This window comes from Macaca nemestrina, chromosome 4 (genome assembly GCF_043159975.1).
Source record: "Macaca nemestrina isolate mMacNem1 chromosome 4, mMacNem.hap1, whole genome shotgun sequence".
NCBI lineage: Eukaryota > Metazoa > Chordata > Mammalia > Primates > Cercopithecidae > Macaca > Macaca nemestrina.
In genome coordinates this window covers 95,374,216-95,395,658 of record NC_092128.1, presented here as the reverse complement: position 1 = coordinate 95,395,658, position 21,443 = coordinate 95,374,216, and the positions used below count along the sequence as shown (strand labels likewise).

The following is a 21,443-nucleotide window of genomic DNA, read 5'->3' as shown; positions in this document are numbered from 1 at the left end:
TAATTCAAAAACTAGACAATTCCATGACTCTGAAGCAGTCTTAACAGACAGTAGTGAATATAGTTATCTTCTCCTGCAGTCATTACTCTGGCAACTATTTTTAAGATTGTTTGTTCCCAGTGGCTCCAGTTGGCTGTGTGCTTTGCTAGCTTTGTGTCATTGTCTTGCTTTCGTGGTGTCTGCCCCTGAAGGTCTCTTGTCCAGGAGTCTGACTTGAGCTAGGATATCCTTACTGCATTTGGTTTGGCTTTTTTAGTTCTCACCTGCTTTGAGCTGGGAAGCCAGACAAGTGAATAAGGACTGTTTGCTAATACAACTTTTTTTTTTTTTTTTTTTTTTTGAGACAAAGTTTCACTCTTGTTGCCAAGGCTGGAGTGCAATGGCATGATCTCGGCTCACTGCAACCTCTGCCTCCCAGGTTCAAGTGATTCTCCTGCCTCAGCCTCCCGAGTAGCTGGGATTACTGCCTGCCACCATGCCATGCTAATTTTTGTATTTTTAGTAGAGACGGGGTTTCACCATGTTGGGCCGGGCTGGTTTCAAATTCCTGACCTTAGGTGATCCGCCCCACCTCAGCCTCCCAAAGTATTGGGATTACAGGCCTGAGCCACCCCACCCGGCTGCTAATATAACTTTTAAGGCTCTGTGTGAGAGCCCATGATCTATTGTAACAACTGTGAAGTGTGGTGAGTTTTTAGGCCATGAGCTATTTGAGCATGATGTCTCCTGAGGACATTTTCATCTTCTCCCAAATTGGAGCATTGTGAAACTTTTAATCCAGAGTCTGACTTTTGGCTGAGACATGACCATGCTTGTCTGTGTCAGGCAACTTGAGATCTAGAGCCTTCATTTATTTGGACCTGGCCATATTCTTTAATCTTTCCTGGCTGACTAGTTATCTTACGTGTTTGAGAATGATGATGGCAGTGTATTGTCCCCTAATGCTGCATTATAAATTCTATTGTTCCTAGCCTGTATTTTAGTAGATTTATTATATCAAACATTCCTGGAAATAAAGCCAGAAAAAGCAAGAATAGAAAATGAGCAAAGGACACAGTTAAATACAGAAAGCCTTTCCACAAAATAAAAGATGCTTGATCTTATTTGTATTAAAAATAACACAACCTAAAACTAGGCTGAGATTCCATTTCTCACCTATCAGACTGGCAAAAATCCAAAAGTCTAATGATACGCTGTTGCTAAGATGGATACTTTTGAACATTATTGGTCAGACTGCAGAATAGCACAACTCCTACAATTACAGATGCATTTACCCATTGTTCTAGCAATCTCTTTTTTAGGGATCTCCCCTTCAGATACATTTGTTTGTTTATGAAGAGGACATCTGTATGCGGTATTTACTGGGGACACCTTTAATATAACAGAAGTTTAGAAATAACCCAAGTGGTCAGCAACATGGGACAAGTAAAATGCACAATGATCCCTCTGCATAAGGGAGTATGTGGCAGAAAGCAAGATGCTGAGCAGTGCGTGTGTAAAGAAATATGAAGGAAATTTGGCTGAAGGGGAGAGGAGTGAAAGCGTTATTGGGGCCTGGGCAGGAATGGGATTTCTCAATGTGTAGCCTTTACATAATTTAGATTTTTGAACCATGTCAGTACAATTCACACATAATAGTCATAAAGAAACCTCTAACTTTAACTTCACCAGGAGGATATTCTCAGAGTTCCATGATTAAAATGTTTGAGTCTAATAACAACCTACAAAGCAATAAATAGCCACCTCCAGTCATTCTCCTTAAAGTACCCTACCCTGTCAAGAAGCCAAATGAGCTGTTTGATGTTAGATGAAAAAAAAAAAAAACCATTAAAAAATAATTTAGGAATTTCCTCTGTTTTACCGTCTAAGTCCTGTGGGGGAGGATTGGTGTCTTTACTAAGGTTTCCCCACTCACAGCAGATGGGTTTTATTTTGCTTTTTAATGGCAAGCCTGATTTGGTTTCTACAGAAACCTGTGTGATCTGAAGGCAAGTGCGTGAGTGAGTTCCCTTTCAGCTCGTCCCAGAAAAGAATAGAAGCCGTAACAGTGGAGATCCTGACAGCAGTGGTAAACTAAAGCAGATCGTTCTGTGGCTCTTCAGGACTAGCAGGACGAGTTCTCACAGGCCCTCGGGGAGACCCAGTCCCCTGTTTGGCAAAGTAAATCTGTTACTTTCGAATTCCCTCTCTTGGTAACTGGCTTTTCCTTCTCATCTCCCAGCCTGCACCTGGGATACCAGGATGATGCCCCAGGGGGCCTTCTTTCTTTCATCACCGACCTTCACCAAACCAGTATCTTTTCTATCTTCATGCCACTGACCTAGTCCAGAGCATTGTCATTTTTTGTCCATCTCTAATCTTGCTCCCCTGCAGTCCCTTTGCTATTTTGCTTCTAGAAGATTTTTCTAAGGGATCATTCTGATCACACACCCTCCAATGGCACCTGCTTCCCTGGCTGCCCTGCAGGAGAGGCAGGACATGGATTGGGGGCCTCCGCAGCTTTGTCTCTGGCCCTTCTCCACTCTGGAATGCTGCATTCCAGTGCAAGAGTCAAGCTCAGAGCTTGACCAGTCATTCCAGTCTGTCAAAGTGGTGGATGGCAGATCAATACAATGTCTCCTGGGCCATCTCAAGCTCAGTGGTAACCCATTTGCTTGGCACTGTCTTTCCCATCCCTCCACCACCTCCTGCAAATTTTGTGCTTTCATAATGGCTTCTCCTCAGCTACAGCATCCATACAGTGCTCCTTTGCCTGGCTTACTTCTACTTAGCCTACACAATGCAGCTTGGATGTCGTCGACCTCAGGAGGACTTCTGTGACAGTATGCCTCTCTCCAATGACATTTAGATGCCTTTTTCTTGGTTCTTTCCCTGGAACAATCTCTGCCAGTAGCTAACATAAAACTAAGCTGTTTATTTCTCCATCTGGCCACCAAACTAGTAGCTCATTGAGAGAGAGATTATTTTTTGTCTTTGTATCCTAAGTGCTTAAACACAGTAGTATAGTAGGTACTCAAGAAAAATTAGTGAATGATTCAGTTGATGATTTGGTAAATAAATAAATGAGTATTCCATTGAATGCAAAATTCTTATGCATGACATAGTAACAGATTAATTACAGATGACAGCCTGAGCATCCTTAGTCGTGCTGCTTTGCAGTTCACCTTATCAGAAAGGAACTTCCTTGCATGTTTTAGAATTTTTCCTTAAATGTTCATTCCTAGTGTTAATATACAAGAACAGGGTCAGGTAGCTACTGCATCATAATAATCTAAGAAAAGATACTATAGAAAAGAACCAGTGATCGGTAAGACAAATGATTTCCCATGCCCTAAAAGAGATTCATGCTAAAGTGGATTGAGCTAAAGTCTGAGCTTAGTCTCATCTCTTAAATCCTAAGAACTGTGTGACTATGCAACTGTGCCAGGCGCCAGGGTGCAAGCAAAAATAAAACATTATTCTTGTCCATTAGAGCTTTTCATTTTGACCATGGATAGTTTGTAAAAATGTTATTTTCTTCTTTTTTATGTGGTAATTTATTATACGTGTGTGTGTGTGTGTGTGTGTGTGTGTATATATATATATATACATACACACATGCTCTGTGCAATTTGTGTATTGTGAATGGTTTAGAACCATTGCTTACATTTCTCTTGGAGTACAGTATTTTAAAACTTGATTTATAAAATTTTTAAAAAAATATATTAAGCATTTTTGTTCCCTGTCATAAATATTACAATTATTTTCTCAGTTTGCCCTTTGTCTTTCTAAAGGCCCTTCTCATCCTGCAATTGTACAAATATTCTCTATTTTTTCTAGTATTTTCACAGTTTCATTTTTTCCTCAAAGAAACCTCTTGATTTCATTGGGAATTTGCCTTATGTATGGTATGAGAGAGGAATTCAGTTTTTTTCTTTCCAGATGGTTAGCCCGTTGTTCCAAAAGCATTTATTAAACAGTCTATGCTGCTTCTCCTGAATATAGTATTTTCCTTTTTTATATCTTCCAATGTGTCTCTTCTTTTCTGCTCCTGCTAAAGTATGACTATGCCTTTATTTTCTGGGTTAAAAAGGCATAGCTTGTTACTTTTCATATCTGAATATGAGAAATCACACAGTGTAGAGAAAAAGCACCTTTGACCCTTCTGATAGGTAGTCATAGGTAAGCTATCTATTGCGGTAGTCAGTATGTTATTGTTCAACAAATATTCCCAGCTCTCTGCCTTTTTGAGACAAAATCTTGTACTGTCACCCAGGCTGGAGTGCAGTGGCATGATCGTGGCTCACTGCAGTTTTGAACTCCTGGGCTCAAGCAGTCTTCCCACCTCAGCCTCCCGAGTAACTGGGACTACAGCTGTGCACCACCACACTCAGCTAATTTTTAAATTTTTAATTAGTAGTTTGGCTATGGTGCCCAGGCTAGTTTCCAGTTCCTGGGCTTGAGCAGTCTTCCTACCTTGGCCTCCCAAAATGCTGGGATTACAGGTATCACCCACCATGCCCAGCCTGCCTTCCAGATTCTTGATAAAACTGTATTTTCTGGCCCTTATTTTTGGTTGAGGCCATGTGACTAGTTCTGACAAGCTGTAAGCAACCTTCCTTGTGTCACTTTGGGGCCAGATCATTTCATTGCTGGTGTGAGATCTTCCAGAATTCTTTCCTCTTGGATAATGGTTGACAACGTTCAAGATGCTGGCTTTCCCTTCAGTCTGGATCCCTGAATAACCATAATAAACAAAACTCTCTTGTACCCCTGTATTGAGCAAGTAGTATGAGCAACAAATAAACCCTATTGTTATAAACCACTAAGATTTAGGGATTGTTTGTTTCTGAAGCATAACCTATTATATCCTGATTGGTATATATATGTTCTTTCAATATCTCTATTTGAGTTCTTTATTATCCGCTAAAGTCAAACTAGAGGGCCTTTTAGGAAGAAGATATTCTTTCATGTGAACTGTTGTGAATAGGGAGAAATACAATAATTTTAGGGAAAAAAGCCACAAAATAGTAACTTCTTATTTGATTTTAGGATAACTTTACTTTTTCAGGTAATCTGGAGCTTTCAAAATGTTTGCCAAGGCAACAAGGAATTTTCTTAAAGAAGTTGATGCTGATGGTGACCTGATTGCAGTATCAAATCTGAATGACTCTGATAAGTTACAGCTTCTAAGTCTGGTGACAAAAAAGAAGAGACACTGGTGCTGGCAGAGACCCAAGTACCAGTTTTTATCCCTCACCCTTGGTGATGTACTCATAGAAGACCAATTTCCGAGTCCGGGTATGTTTCCCTGTGTATCGTCTATAATTAGTCTCAGAAAAGATGATTTTTTTTTATTTTTGATGTGGAGTTTCTGTTGCCCACGTTGGAGTGCAATGGTGTGATCTTGGCTCATTGCAATCTCTGCCTCTTGGGCTTAAGTGATTCTCCTGCCTCAGCTTCCTGAGTAGCTGGGATTACAGGCACCTGCTACCACGCCTAGCTAATTTTTGTATTTTTAGTAGAGACAGTGTTTCACCATATTGGCCAAGCTGGTCTCAAACTCCTAACCTCAAGTGTTCCACCCATCTCGGTCTCCCAAAGTGCTGAGATTACAGACATCAGCCACCGTGCCTGGTTGATGATTCTTCTTTAATGAACGTATTGCCTTGAGTCTAGATACTTTATAATGAATTCTCCTGTTTCTTTGCCCGTCATCTTAAAAGCATATCCTTTCTTAAAATGAACAAAAATCTGCAGGCCTGACATGACACATTATAGCTTAACCTTTTAAAAATAATTTTGCAGTTTAGTATAAAAGTAAGGCATGCTTACTGTACATGTTGTGGCCACTCAGCATAAGTGGGGTGGATCACCTACCCCAAATGAGGTTTGGTGTTGAACTGATAATGCCACATAAGCATCAAGAAGGTGTGAAAATGTTTATTCATATAATGATGCTTTCTGGGGAAAGCAGGACAGTCTCCAAAACTGGTCCAAAAATGGCCACAGAGAAGGGGATAAGGAGATGGGCTCAGCTTTTATTGTGATTAGTGAGTGGAGATGGGCGTTGGTCCCTGCATGGGGGATGGGTTTATGTGGTTTGAGTTTTCAGTGACACCATGGACAGAGCACCTGGGATCTCTTATCAGCTTGTCCAGATGTGCAAAAGGAAGAGAAGGAGGAGTGGGGGCTCAGAAGCTGAGAGCAGTCAGACATCAAAACTGGGGTCAGATGTATTGTTACAGTACAGTATAAAATATAGAAAGGGCTGAAGAAGAAAATTTAAGCATAAAAGATCCTACCATCATGTGTTAATTCCCATTAACACTTGGTTTGTAGCCTTTTATTTCTCTGGATCTGATTTTTAATAACAAAATTGAAAGTATACTGTAGGCCAGGCGTGGTGGCTCACGCCTGTAATCCCAGCACTCTGGGAGGCTGAGGCAGGTGGATTATGAGGTCAGGAGTTCAAGACCAGTCTGGCCAACATGGTGAAACCCCATCTCTACTAAAATACAAAAATTAGCAGGGCATGGTGGCAGGCACCTGTAATCCCAGATACTCAGGAGGCTAAGGCAGGAGAATCACTCGAACCTGGGCAGCCGAGGTTGCAGTGAGCCAATATTGCGCCACTGCACTCCAGCCTGGGTGACAGAGTGAGATTCCATCTCAAAAAAAAAAAAAAAAAAAAGAAAAGAAAATATACTGTATATAATTTTTATATACTCCTTATTTTTTACTTAACATTGTTTTCTTCCATAGGTTATTTTTACCTATGGAAGAAACTGTATTTTTAAATACAGTTTTCAACAAACACGTAATATTCCTTTGAGTGTATGTACCTAATTTGCTTAACCACTACAATTTAGTGCTTAATAAATAACGTTGAGGCTGGGTGCAGTGGCTCATGCCTGTAATTCCAGCACTTTGGGAGGCCGAGGTGGGTGTATCACTTGAGCCTAGGAGTTTGAGACCAGCCTGGGCAAAGTGGCAAGCCCCATCTCTACAAAAAATAGAAAAATTAGCCGGGCATGGTAGCATGCACCTGTAGTCCCAGCTACTCGAGAGGTTAAGGTGGGAGGATCGCTTGAACCCAGGAGGTTGAGGCTGGAGTGAGCCATGATTATGCCACTGCATTCCAGCCTGAGCAACAGAGTGAGACCCTGTCTCCAAAATAAAATAATAATAATGATTAATAAGTAAGGCTGCAATGAGCATTTTTATGTGCATTTTTGTTGTGGTTTTTTAGGCAACTGCTTCAGCATAAATTCTTAGAGAATTACTGGACCAGAAGATGGGAACTTTTTGAAGACTTGGTACTTACTCATTGCTACATTACTTTTTGGAATGTGGTGATATATGAAAATCTCATCAGCTCTTAATTATTGGACAAAATGATGTCTGAATCCTCTTTCAGCTCTAGAACTCTCTAATTTTGTGATTGCATCTCTGTTAAAGGGGAAAAGAGGTAGAGGAGATAATTTTTGTTTACAGATAATCTTCAAACTTTCTTCCAGGAAAGGATTCCAGTCAGTGCTGTCTCCAGTCAGAGCTGCCACACAATAGGCAAATGAATTGATACTAAGTTCGTATCACCCTCCCCTTTAGGAATTTGTGTGCTTTCTGGCAGAACTTCTATTGAATGGTGAAATAACTAAGTATGAAAAGGAACAAGAGGGAAAAAAATGACAAAATAGACCAGGAGCTCCTGAGTAATTGGAGTTTTACTGTTCTGTGATGTGAAATGCCTCTTTTGTGGTGTCCTGAAAGATCACAGAGACTTGTGCTGGATTGGTGAGGCCAGCGGCGATCACTGCCGGCGAAGAATCCACGAGCACGCTCATCTGAGGTCAGAGCTCACCCTGGATTCTGTGTCCCGTTGGTGTTAGGGCGGCGACGAGAAGTGTCTTCTATCTTGTCTACTGGGTAGAGTCAGGATGCTTTACCTTTGTTATTTTTTCTCACTCGCAGCCTCACTGGCGCGTGTGTTGCCCAGGGCTGTGAAGGGTGTAGGGTGGTGATTGGTGTTGGCAGTCCCAGTGATGGCCTGTTGGTCCCCTCATTTCTTCCCTTCCACCAACAGCAGTTGACACCTTGATGCAGAAGTATGCACAAATGACATCTTCTTTGGATGTGTGTCTACAGTGGCTTTTCAGAACTCACAGACAAATGGTGACTGTTCCTTCCTGCTGTGGATCCTGTCTTGGGGACAGGGTTTCCAGGAGCAGTAATAAGCCCAAGACCAGACCTGTGTCCTGAAGATGGAATTTCTGTCTTTGCTGTACTTTGTAGAACCTAGGACTGTCCTGTTTATCAGGAAATGATATTTCTCTGGCCTAAACACAGTGGAGAGATTGAGCCTTTGCTATGTGTGAGGCTCTACCTTACATGCTTTACATACATCAACTTGCAGCAGAACCCATCAGGTAGGTATCATTACTTATCTCCAGATTGCACATGAAAGTCTGAGGTTCAGGGAAATGAACATTACCCAAATTCTCCTAGTTAGTAATATTAGAGTAGGGATGTAATCCTAATCTCTTTATTTCTGCTCTGCCCTTCTTCACAAGGCATTGCCCAAAGTGTTTGTTTTCCATGAGATATTAACAAAAGAAGGCCCTGAATAGGATACATTTTTACACCATTCTTATTTTTGGGCTGGTGGTACGAGAGATGATTCTCTGTTTTATAAATTTCAAAGGTGATTGAGTGGTAATTGCTTCCGATTAACCCTGGTTGAGGAGTGGGTTTTCTTGATTGCAGTGGAAGAAGTGTAGGTGAAGTTTGGGTGTTGGGGCAGTGAGTGGATGGAAAGAAGCCTTTCAGAGTGCAGGTAGGTTTGAATACCTTGTGAAGTACAGCCGGGAGCCCAGGAGAGCCTTGGGTCAGGACAATGGAAAAGGCCAAGTGTGAAGTTCCTAGTGGACTCTTAATGTCTCCTTAACAAATGGTGATGATAGAGACTATTTTTAAAATTATTATTTTTATTTTTTATAACTTTTGTATTTTCTTAGAGATAAGGTGTTGCTCTGTCACCCAGATTGGCATGCAGTGGCATGATCATTGCTAACTTGTCACTTTGTACTCCTGGGTTCAGGTGATCCTCTCACCTCAGCCTCCAGGGTAGCTGGTGTTGCCCAGGTTGGTCTTGAACTTCTGACCTCAAGGGATCCTCCTGCCTCAGCCTCCTAAGTTGCTGGGATTACAAATGTGAGCCACCATACAGAGACTATTTTTAGGGTGGTTTTTGTTTGGATTAAAAATGAGAATAGTAGAAACCTGGCGATTTGAGAAGGCTGACAGGTCAGATATGAGATCAGACATCTATCATTTTTAAAAAGGCATGTCCACTGACCTTATCAGGAAGTCAGAGATAAGGAATTGCATGATAAGGAATTGAATGACTGGGTAGAGGTCAGAGATAGAGTCATAAATATGGGAAGGGAATAATTTGATTGGAGATGGTAATAGGGCCAGGGGATTGTTTTCCAAGACTGTTGGGTGGGTAGACAAGATGCCCCTGGACAGGCCTAGGTGTCCAAGGAAGGCCGTCCTCTCGTGCTGCATCCAGAATAGGGGCTGCTGTTCTCGCTCTGTTCAGGTGTCTTCTTTGTCTGGTCCCTTTCCGTCTTCACCTTGGAAAAGTACACATTTAAAATGGCCTATTGATCCACCTAGATAGTGGTTAAACAGGCGCTCACTTTATTCATTAGTCCTTTCTGTGCACCTTTCTATACATATTGGGGTTGAAAACCAATGAAAGAGAAAAACCTCTAGTGGAGCCCTGGTCACTGGTGCACTGTGCGCCCGCAGTCCACACACACACACACACACACACACACGCACACACACAGACATATGCACACACACGCACGCATGCGCACACATACACAAACACACACACGCACGCATACACACATACATGGACACATACATATACACAGGTACACACATACACAGACACACACGCACACACACATACACATACATACACATACAGACATACATATACACATACACACGCACACATGCACACACAGACACATACACACATGTACATACATATACACACATACATACACATACACATACGCAGACACATACGCAGACACATACACATACGCAGACACATATGCAGACACACATACGTACACACATACAGACACATACATGTGCACACACACGCACACATGCACACATACGCACACATGCACACACGCACACATTCACACACATACACATATGCACATAGACACATACACATGCACAAACATACACATACGCACACACATACACATGCACATACACATACGCACACAGACACATACACATGCACAAACATACACATACGCACACAGACACACGTGCACAAACATACACATACGCACACAGACACATACACATGCACACACATATACACACACACATGCACGTGCTGCCTCGTTTTCTTGCCCCCACACACAGCGTGGCTGCCAGCTTAGCCTCCTGCTTTCCAGGGCTCTGCATAGGCTTGGAAAGCTAAGTGACCCAAGACACCTTGGTGGCCTTACCATCATCAGCTTCCTCTGCTCGTCTCCTCCATTCCAGTGGTCGTGGAGTCAGACTTTGTGAGATACGAGGGCAAGTTTGCAAACCACGTGAGTGGAACCCTGGAGACCGCACTGGGGAAGGTCAAGCTGAACCTGGGGGGCAGCAGCCGTGTGGAGAGCCAGTCTTCGTTTGGAACCCTGAGGAAGCAGGAGGTGGATTTGCAGCAGCTCATCAGAGACTCTGCCGAGAGGTAAGGAGACTTCTGTTTGGCATTTTGGATTTTGACACATCTCACATTTAAAGGTCATTCAGTTGGACCTTTGTTAAAAGGGCAACAGATTTGATCTCTGCTGATCAATAAACGTGTATTGAATGCACTTATGCTGAAATTTCATGAGGAGCACATTCTTTAGTCTGGAATTGCTTGACTGTTCTTAGCCTGAGGCGGGGAGACTTGGGAAGCACTTTCAAAGGATGCTACTTCAGGCAAATATGTACTTCCTTCAATCACATGATTTGTAAAATGCCAACGGTGAAAATGCTCTGTCCTGCACTTTTGAATATTAATTTTAGAACCAGGAAGTCATGACCCCCTTCTGACTACAATTTTCTGATGAAAAAAAGAAGAAAGCAAGTGAGAGGTGCATAAAAAAGCTCGAAAAGAAGAGCTGTTTTTAGTTTTTGAAGTCTTAAAGAAAACCGCACATTTATTCATTGTTTGGCTTTTGGTAAATACATCTTACTACAGTATGAGTCATCATTATTCTTACCTTATGTTTATTCAACATTCAAAAAATAATTGTATCAAGTGCATCCTATGTGCCATGTACTATTCTACACTCTGGGGAGGCCGCAGAGAGCAAAATGCCCAAATGTCTGCCTTGCATTCCAGTGAGGAGAGACGCCAAATATACAACTAAAGTAAAATGTGCAGTAGGTTGATGGGAATCGGCAACAGTGAGAGGGGCTAGGATGTGCTAGGAATGGGGGCTATGAACCTAGAAAGTGGCCAGAGAAGGTGTCATGGAGAAGCTGGCATTAGGACAAAGCCCTGCAGGAGGGGAGGGAAGGCACAGGAACATCTGGGCAGGAGGCTCTGGGCAGTGGCCAGGGTGGCCGGTGCCCAGTGAGCGAGAGGAGGGCAGGAGAGGAGAGTTGGAGGGGCTGAAAGGGATGGGGCGCCAAGACCCACAGGACCTTGAAGGCCACTGGCGAGGCTCACACTTACTGAGAGCCAGTGGAGGGTTCTGGGCAGGGAAGCGGCGTCATCTGATTTATTTTTTAGAAGGATCATTCTGGCTGCTGAGTTGAGAAGAGACTGGATGGGCAGCAGCAGGGAGTCCAGTTGAGAAGTTATTGCAGTAATTCAGCGGGGATGATATTTCAGTTTGTACAGTAACGTGTGCATTTTCCTGTGAAATTTTATTCCCCTTTATTCTTTTAAAGCAAAAATTCAAAGCCAAATAAATTAAGAGAAAATTCACTTGTATTTAAGTATGACTGGCTTATTTCATCTTTTGCAACACTTTAAAGATTATATGGAATATTAAATATGTGCTCATTCCACAAAATTATGTTTAAAAATTAATAGAAAATATGATAAAACCCACATAGCATTAGGTGGGTGGATTTTATTGAGGGTGCCTGGGCAGCTGCCATCTTCAAGTCCCAAGCCCCTCTCCAGTAACCACCATGCTTACTGGAGCTGAAGGAGCATGGCTGTGTGTTTACTGCCTACTGGCACTTTCTAGGACTCCGCAATCACACAAAGCTCTGACTCCGCCAGGGGTTCCCTTTTGGTCAGAGAATTTGAAGTTCTGTCTGGTAGCACCAGGTAGAAGGGACAGCTGCCTCTGTCTCTGGCAGTCATGATTTATTTTCCTTTCTCTACAGCTTATCTTTGCTACAGTGCCATTTTTCTTCTCAACTGCAATTGTCGGGACACACTAGAAACATATTTGATATTTATCTGAAATGAAAATTTGAGTGTCTTACATTTTCATTTGCTAAATCTGGTGTCACTGCGGAAGGGGAAAAGGGAAGTGGGGGGTGTCCAGAGCGTCTTCTCTGCTCCCTCAGTCTCACGCAGCCCTCTCTAGCTTAGCTGCATTTTGTAGTCTCGTTATTTCTATTTCAAGAAGCACAGTTTGGCAATGCTCTATAATCACATTTCTCGATACAGGTTTTTAAACACTCTTCATGATTCAGGTGTAGAAGCTCTTGCCAAAAGGAAGCACATGAGGAGGGTCGGCAACAAGAGATGGGAGAAAACCATTCCCGAGAGAAAGAAGCCAGAGCCAACAGTTCTGACTGGAGGAAGAGGGAGTCGGGGCGTGGGAGGGTAAGGAAAGGAGCATCCGCAGAGCACCTACTGTGTGCCAGGCACTTTATATGCAGCCTCTCCTTGACTCTGCACAGCCGTCTCCTTTTACACTTAATGGCACCAAGGCTCAGGAAGGAGAAATAACTTGTTCCCAGACACAGAGCTCAATTTGGATGCTGGTGCTGGGATTCAACCCAGGATTTTCTGGCTCCAAAGCTCCTGTTCTTTCCTCTAAATCATGTAAAAGTCATTAAAATGATAGCACAGAACGTAAAGGCCGAAGCATGAATCTGAGATCCTGGGGAGGATACCTGGTGGGTGAATCATGGAATAGAAACCGTCCTGAGCAGGTACATGTGCATGGCGAGGCCTGCTCACCTAGAGGTGCCTGGACACGGGGATGAGATCACTTGGATTCGGGAGTCCTGTTACTTTTAGCGGTAATGGGGGAAGGGATGCCCCGGGGAGTGGTGCCACCAGAAGCATGATAAAAAATAAATACAAGGACTAGAAACCAAAGAGGAATCTTATCACAGAATCACTTCGCTCTTGTTAGCCTGCTAGGAGGAAACGGTGAACTATAGGGGAGGGGAGGACAGGCGCGGGAAGGTAAGACTTCTGCTCCTGGCGTGGAGCTCAGTAAAGCTAACATTCTTGTTACTTCATGCCGGAGTAATAAATTCTTGTCCATGTCGTCTGCCTGTCTTTGGACTCCCATAACATCGTTGGGATTGATAAGGTGCTGTTGATATATGCCTGACTTGGGGAGTGGCAGTTCGTGATGCTTAAGAACGGTACATTCCTGAGGGCTTCTTTACAGTCACTTTTATTTCAGGTCATTTAGATAACTTGTCATCTGCATACAAGTTATTTTAGGCCTCAAAAATCAGAATATTAGCTTTATTGTCTATGAAATGTGTGCACATGTCAAAAACAAACTTTGTCCTTGAAAAAACAAGCCTGTGCTGGGCAGGAAGGCATTCCACAGAAATTAACCTTCCGGATACCTGGAGCTGACCCCTTTGAAGGCAATCTCTGTGCAGATCTTAGCATTCTTGATGGAAACCATTCTAAGATATATCACGTACTTTTTTTTAATGGAGAATAACAAATTTATTGAGTCTTTTTCGTAGTGACTCGGATTCCTGTGATAAGCTCTTTCATTTTTGTGTTTAATAAGCTCTTTCATTATTCTGTAATACGCTCTTTTCATTTGTTTACCTTGTCTTCCGTGGTCAGTTGCCATTTGTCACTACCATAAGTATAAAAGCCACAGCCCACCCCACTTCTGCCACCAGCTTGTTGCTTCTAATTTCCTAGGGTCTGGTAAGTTTATTCCTGGTCAATAACTTAGGTCAACTTGGTAAGCTATTTCTGCCCTTGGGCTCAGTTTCCCCAGCTGTGGGTGAGATAGTTGGACTAGATGATCTCTTAAGGCTTTCTGCTGGCTGAATGTCTGGAAGTGAGTGGACTCTGGAGTGCGCACACCTGTCAGCTCCTTCCCCTGAGTCCTGGGCCTCGGTCCTGGCTGTTTTCCAGAGACCGTGCTATGTTGTGCTTTCCTGGCTATTTGGGGATTCAGGAGGGTGTTACCATAAAGGCACATCCCACTTTTATTCTTCGTCATATTGTAAAGGGAATTTTGGTAAAGCAGATTACATTTTTCTATGCACATACAGGAATAAGAAGTTTGGTTCTTTATTAGGAATTCCAAATTAAATAAATTATATATGAAACCAGTATATTAATGCAATGTTATGACAATGATAAATCTTCATAATTATTTTAAATGTTTTAAAATTACACTGAATATATATATATATATACACACACACAAACACATATATTTATGGGATGTATGACATATTTCTTAATGAGGAATTTTTTTAATGGGAAAATATATCTCATGAGAGGTTTTGATACAGGCATACAATGTATAATAATCACATCATGGAAAATGGGGTATCCATCACCTCAGGCATTTATCCCTTGTGTTACAAGCAATCCAATTATACAGTTTTAGTTATTTTAAAATGTACAATTAGGCCGGATGTGGTGGCTCACGCCTGTAATCCCAGCACTTTGGGAGGCCGAGGCAGGTGGATCATGAGGTCAGGAGATCGAGACCATCCTGGCTAACACGGTGAAACCCCGTCTCTACTAAAAAATACAAAAAAATTAGCCGGGCATGGTGGCGGGTGCTTGTAATCCCAGCTACTTGGAAGGCTGAGGCAGGAGAATGGTGTGACCCCGGGAGGCGGAGCTTGCAGTGAGCTGAGATTGCTCCACTGCACTCCAGCCTGGGCCTTAGAGCAAGACTCTGTTTCAAAAAAAAAAAAAAAAAAAAAAGTTCTATTAAGTTATTATTGACTTTAGGTATCTTAAAATTATGCTATCAAGTACTAGATTTTATTCATTCTTTAGGTATCCTAAAGTTATGCTATCAAATAGTAGATCTTATTCATTCTATTTTTATTGTACCCATTAACTATCCTCGCATCCCCCTACCACTCTCCCACTACCCTTCCCAGCCTCTGGTAACCATCCCTCTACTTTCTATCTCCTTGAGGTTAATCATTTTAATTTTTAGTTCAACAAATAAGAATATGTGAAGTTTATCTTTCTGTGCCTGGTTTATTTCACTTAACATAATGACCTCCAGTTCCATCCCTGTTGTTGCAAAAGACAGAATCTTACCTTTTTTTTTTTTTTTTTTTTTTTTTTTTTTGAGACGGAGTCTTGCTGTGTCACCCAGGCTGGAGTGCAGTGGTATAATCTTGGCTCACTGCAACCTCCGCCTCCCGGGTTCAAGCAGTTCTCCTGCCTCTGCTTCCCGAGTAGCTGGGATTGCAGGCGCTCGCCACCAAACCTGGCTAATTTTTGCATTTTTAGTAGAGATGAGGTTTCACCATATTGGCCAGGCTGGTCTTGAACTCCTGACCTCATGATCCACCTGCCTCAGCCTCTCAAAGTGCTGGGATTACAGGCATGAACCACTGTGCCCAGCCCAGGATCTTATTCCTTTTTTAGCTAAATAGTAGCCTATCGTATATATTTACCACATTTTCTTTATTCATCTGTTGAGGATTAGGTTGTTTCCAAAATCTGACTATTGTGACTAGTGCTGTAATAAATGTAGGAGTGCAGATAGCTCCTCAGAGTACTGATTTCCTTTCTTTTGGGTATATATCCAGCAGTTGGATTGCTGGATAGTATGGTAGCTCTTTTTTTAGTTTTTTGAGGAATCTCCAAATTGTTCTTCATAGTGTACTAATTTACATTACATTTCAACCAACAGTGTACAGGCATTCCCTTTTTTCCACATTCTTATCAGCAGTTTTTATTGCCTTTTGGATAAAAGCCATTTTAACCAGGGTGAGGTGATAACTCATTGTAGTATTGATTTGCATTTCCCTGATGATCAATGATGTTGAGCACCTTTTCATATGCCTGTGTGGCATTTGTATGTCATCTTTTGAGAAATGTGTATTTAGATCTTTTGCCCATTTTTAATAAGATTATTAGACTTCTTTTCCTACAGTGTTGTTTGAGCCCCTTTTATATTCTGGTTATTAATCTCTTGTCACATGGATAGTGTACAAATATTTTCTCCCATTCTGTGAGTTGTCTTTTCATTTTGTTGATTGTTTCATTGCTGTGCAGTTTTTAACTTGATATGATTCCATTTGTCCATTTTTGCTTTAGTAGTTTGTGTTTGTGGCATGTTACTTAAGAAATCTTTGCCCAGTTCAATGTCCTAGAGAGTTTCCTTCATGTTTTCTTGTAGTAGTTTCATAGTTTGAAGTCTTAGATTTAAGTCTTTAATCCATTTTGATTTGATTTTTGTATATGGTGAGAGAGAGTCTAGTTTCGTTCTTCTGCATAGGGATATCCAGTTTTCCCAGTACCATTTATTGAAGAGGCTGTTCTTTCTGCAATGTATGCTCTTGGCACCTTTATTGAAAATGAGTTCACCGTAGATGTATGGATTTATTTCTGGATTATCCATCCCATTCCATTGGTCTATATTTTTGTTTATATGCCATTACCATACTGTTTTAATGACTTTAGCTCTGCAGTATAATTTGAAAGTCAGGTAATGTGATTCATCCAGCTTTGTTCTTTTTGCTCAAGATAGCTTTGGCTATTCTGCATCTTTTGTGGTTCCACATACATTTTAGGGTAGTTTGTTTCTATTGCTGTGAAGAACATCATTGGTATTTTGTAGGGATTGCATTGAATCTCTACAAAGTATAGGTTACTTTGAGTAGTATGGACATTTTAACAATATTTATTCTTCTGATCCACGAACATCTTCTGATCCATGAATATCTTTCCATGTTTTTTTTGTGTCCTCTTCAATTTCTTTCATCAGTGTTTTATAGTTTTCATTGTAGAGATTTTTCACTTCTTTGGTTAAGTTAATTTGTAGATATTTACTTTTATTTGTAGCTATTGTAAATGGAATTACTTCCTTGATTTCTTTTTCAGATTGTTCTCTGTCGTTGTATAGACATGCTACTGATTTTTGTATGTTGATTTTACATTCTGCAACTTTAGTTAATTTGTTTATTGGTTCTAATAGTTTTTTGGTGGAGTCTTTAAGTTTTTCCGAATATAAGATCATGTTTTCTGCAAACAAGGATCATTTGACTTCTTCCTTTCCAATTTTAATGCCTTAATTCTTTCTCTTGTCTGATTGCCCTAGCTAGGACTTCCAGTACTATGGTGAAAAACAGTGGTGAAAGTGGGCATCTTTATTGTGTTCCAGATCCTAGAGGAAAGGCTTTCAGTTTTTCCCCATTCAGTATGATACTAGCTGGTGGGTCTATCATATATGGCTTTTATTGTGGAGCTATGTTCCTTCTATGTACAGTTTTTTTATCTTGAATGGATGTTGAATTTTATCAGGTGCTTTTTCAGCATCAGTTGAAATAATCAAATGGTTTTTATCCTTCATTTTGTTGATATAATGTGTCACACTGATTTGCATATGTTGAACCATCCTTGCATCCCTGGGATAAATCTCACTTGGTCACGATCTTTTTAATGTATTGTTGAATTCATTTTGTTAGTATTTCGTTGGGGATTTTTGCATCACTGTTCATCAGGGATACTGGCCTATAGTTTTCTTTTTTTTTGATGTGTCTTTGTCTGGTTTTGGTATCAGGGTAATACTGGCCTTGTAGAATGAGTTTGAAAGTATTCCCTCCTCCTCTGTTTTTTGGAATAGTTTGAGTAGGATTGGTATTCATTCTTTTTTAAATGTTTGCTAACATTCAGCACTGAAGCCATGAGGTTTTTTTTGGCTTTTCTTTTCTGGGAGACTTTATTTTGGCTTTGATCCCATTACTTGTTATTGGTTTGATCAGGTTTTGGATTTCTTCACGGTACAATCTTGGTAGGTTTTGTGTCTAGGAATTTATTCATTTTTTCTAGGGTTTTCCAATTTGTTGGTGTATAGTTACTCATAGTAGCCTCTAATGATCCTTTGAATTTCTGTAGTATTAATGTAATGTCTCTTTTCTCATGTTTGATTTTATTTATTTGGGTCTTCTCTTTTTTTCTTAGTCTGGCTAAAGGTTTGTCAACTTCATTTATCTTTTTTCAAAAACAAACTTTTGTTTCATTAATCTCTTGTATTGTTTTCCTCATTTTAATTTATTTTTATTCTAATCATTATTATTTCTTTTCTTCCACTAACTTTGGGTTTGGTTTGATCTTGATTTTCTAGTTCTTTAAGATGCATTGTTAGACTGTTTATTTGAAATTTTTCTACTTTTTTGATATATGTACAACTATAAACTTACTCTTACTACTGCTTTTGATGTACTCCATAGGTTTTGCTGTTGTGTTTCTGTTATCATTTGTTTCAATAAATTTTTCAATTTCTTTCTTAGCGTCTTCATTGACTCACTGGTCATTCAGGAGCATGTTGTTTAATTTCCATGTATTTGCATAGTTCCAAAAATTTCCCTTGTTATTGCTATGTAGTTTTTTTTATTCCACTGTGGTCAGAGAAGATATTTGATATTATTTCAATGTTTTGGATGTTTGGAAACTTGTTCTGTGGCCTAACATATGGTCTATCCTTGCAAATGGTCCATGTACTGAGGAAAAGAATGTGTATTCTTCAGTTGTTGGATGAAATGTTCTGTATGTATCTATTAGACCCGTTTGGTCTGTAGTGCAGATTAAGTCTGGTGTTGATTTTCTGTCTGGATGACCTGTCAAATGCTGAAAGTTAGGTGTTGATGTCTCCAGGTATTACTGCATTGGGGGCCTATCTCTCTCTTTAGCGTTAATGATATTTACTTTATATATCTTGGTGCTCCAGTGTTGGGTACATAAATATTTACAATTGTTATATCCTCTTGCTGAATTGACCCCTTTATCATTATATAGTAACCTTCTTTGTCTCTTCTTATAGTTTTTGTCTTGAAATCTATTTTGTCTGATATAAATATAGTTACTCCTGCATTTTTTTGGCTGCGATTTGCATGGGCTATCTTTTTCCATCCCTTTATTTTCAGTCTATATGTGTCTTTATAGGTGAAGGGTGTTTCTTGTAAGCAACAGATCATTGGGTCTTGTTTTTATTTTGTTTTTAATCCATTTAGCCAGTGTATGTCTTTTGATTGGAGAGTTTAGTTATATTCAATTACTATGGATAAATAAGGATTTACTCTTGCCATTTTATTATTTGTTTTGTGGTCTTCTTTCTTTGCTTCCTGTCTTCCTTTTAGTGAAGGTGATTTTCTCTGGTGGTATGATTTAATTTCTTGCTTTCTATTTTTTGTGTATCTGTTGTAAGTTTTGTGTTTGAGGTTGCCATGAGGCTTGCAAATAGTATCCCATTATTGTAACCCATTATTTTAAGCTGATAACAACTTAACACTGCTAGCATAAACAAATAAGCAAAAAGAAAATAAATACAAACTCCACACCTTAACTTTGTCCCCCTGCTTAACTTTTTCCTTTTTTTCCCTATTTATATCTTATAGTACAGTCTATATCTTGAAAAGTTTTTGTAGTTTTGATTTATTTATTTATTTTTAAGATAGAGTTTTGCTCTTGTCACCCAGGCTGGAGTGCAGTGGTGCGATCTCAGCTCACTGCAACCTCCACCTCCTGGGTTCAAGTGATTCTCCTTGCCTCAGCCTCCTGAGTAATTGGGATTACAGGTGTCCGCCACCATGCCTGGCTAATTTTTTGTATTTTTAGTAGAGACCGGGCGGGGAGGGGAGGTTTCGCCATGTTGAGCAGGCTGGTCTCGAATTTCTGACCTCAGGTGATTCACCTGCCTCGGCCTCCCAAAGTGTTGGGATTATGGGCATGAGCCACTGCGCCCAGCCCTGTAGTTATTATTTGTAATTGGTTCATCTTTTTGTCTTTCTGCTTAAGATATGAGTAGTTTACACACCACAGTGACAGTGTTATAGTAGTCTGTGTTTTTTCTGTATTCTTACTATTACAAGTACATTTTGGAGTTTCAGATGATTTCTTATTGCTCCTTAATGTCCTTTCTGATTGAAGTACTCTCTTTAGCATTTCTTGTAGGACAGATCTGGTGTTGATAAAGTCCTTCAGCTTTTTTTTTTTGTCTGAGAAAGTCTGTATTTCTCCTTCATGTTTGAAGGGTATTTTTGCTGAATATCCTATTCTAGTGTAAATGATTTTTTCCTTCAGCACTTTAAATATGTCATGCCACTCTCCTGGCCTTTAAGACTTCTGCTGAAAAGTCTGCTGCCAAACATATTGGAGCTCCATTGTATGCAGTTAGTTTCTTGCTGCTTTTAGGATCCTTTCTTTATCCTTGATTTTTGGGAATTTGCTTATTAAATGCCTTGAGATAGTATTCTCTGAGTTAAATCTGCTGGATGTTCTATAACCTTCTGGTACTTAGGTATTGCTATCTTGCTCTAGCTTTGGGAAGTTATCTGCTGTTACCCTTTGAATAAACTTTCTACCCCTATTTTTCCTCTCCTTCCTCTTTAAGGCCAATAACTCTTAGATTTGTTCTTTTGAGACTATTTTCTAGATCTTGTAGGTGTATTTCATTCTTTTTCATTCTTTTTTTCTTTTGTCTCCTCTGATATATTTTCAAAAATCCTGTCTTCAAGCTCACTAATTATTTCTGCTGCTTAATTCTGCTATTAAGAGACTCTGATGTGTTCTTCAGTATGTCAATTGTGTTTTTCAACTCTGGAATTTCTTTTTGAATCTTTTAAATTATTGCAATCTCTGTTAAATTTATCTGATAGAATGCCAAATTCCTGTCGGTGCTATCTTGAATTTCTTTGAGTTTCCTCAAAACAGTTATTTTGAATGTTCTATTTGAAAGGTCACATATTTCTGTCTCTCCAGGATTGGTCTCTGTTGCCCAATTTAGTTTGTTTGGTGAAGTCATGTGTTCCTGGATTGTCTTGATGCTTGTGTATGTTTGTCAGTATCTGGGCTTTGAAGATTTAAGTATTTATTGCAGTTTTTGAAATCTGGGCTTGTTTGTACCCATCCTTCTTAGGAAGACTTTCCAGGTATTCAAAGGTATTTGGGTGTTGTCATCCAAGTTTTTTGTCACTGCAGCTGTATCTGCATTAGAGGACAC

At 40.3% G+C, this 21,443-nt stretch overlaps 1 protein-coding gene across 4 annotated transcripts in view; it reads left to right on the top strand.

The window, feature by feature from the left end:
• GSDME (gasdermin E) overlaps positions 1 to 21,443 on the top strand; it is a 59,914-nt gene that overhangs the window by 3,287 nt on the left and 35,184 nt on the right. For all 4 annotated transcript variants that reach the window (XM_011731189.3, XM_011731187.3, XM_011731188.3 and 1 more), the window contains exons 2-3: positions 5,051 to 5,280; positions 10,570 to 10,762. In XM_011731189.3, the coding sequence (XP_011729491.1) occupies positions 5,070 to 5,280; positions 10,570 to 10,762 (404 nt within the window). In that variant the 5' untranslated portion in view covers positions 5,051 to 5,069. The remainder of the gene's footprint in view (positions 1 to 5,050; positions 5,281 to 10,569; positions 10,763 to 21,443) is intronic.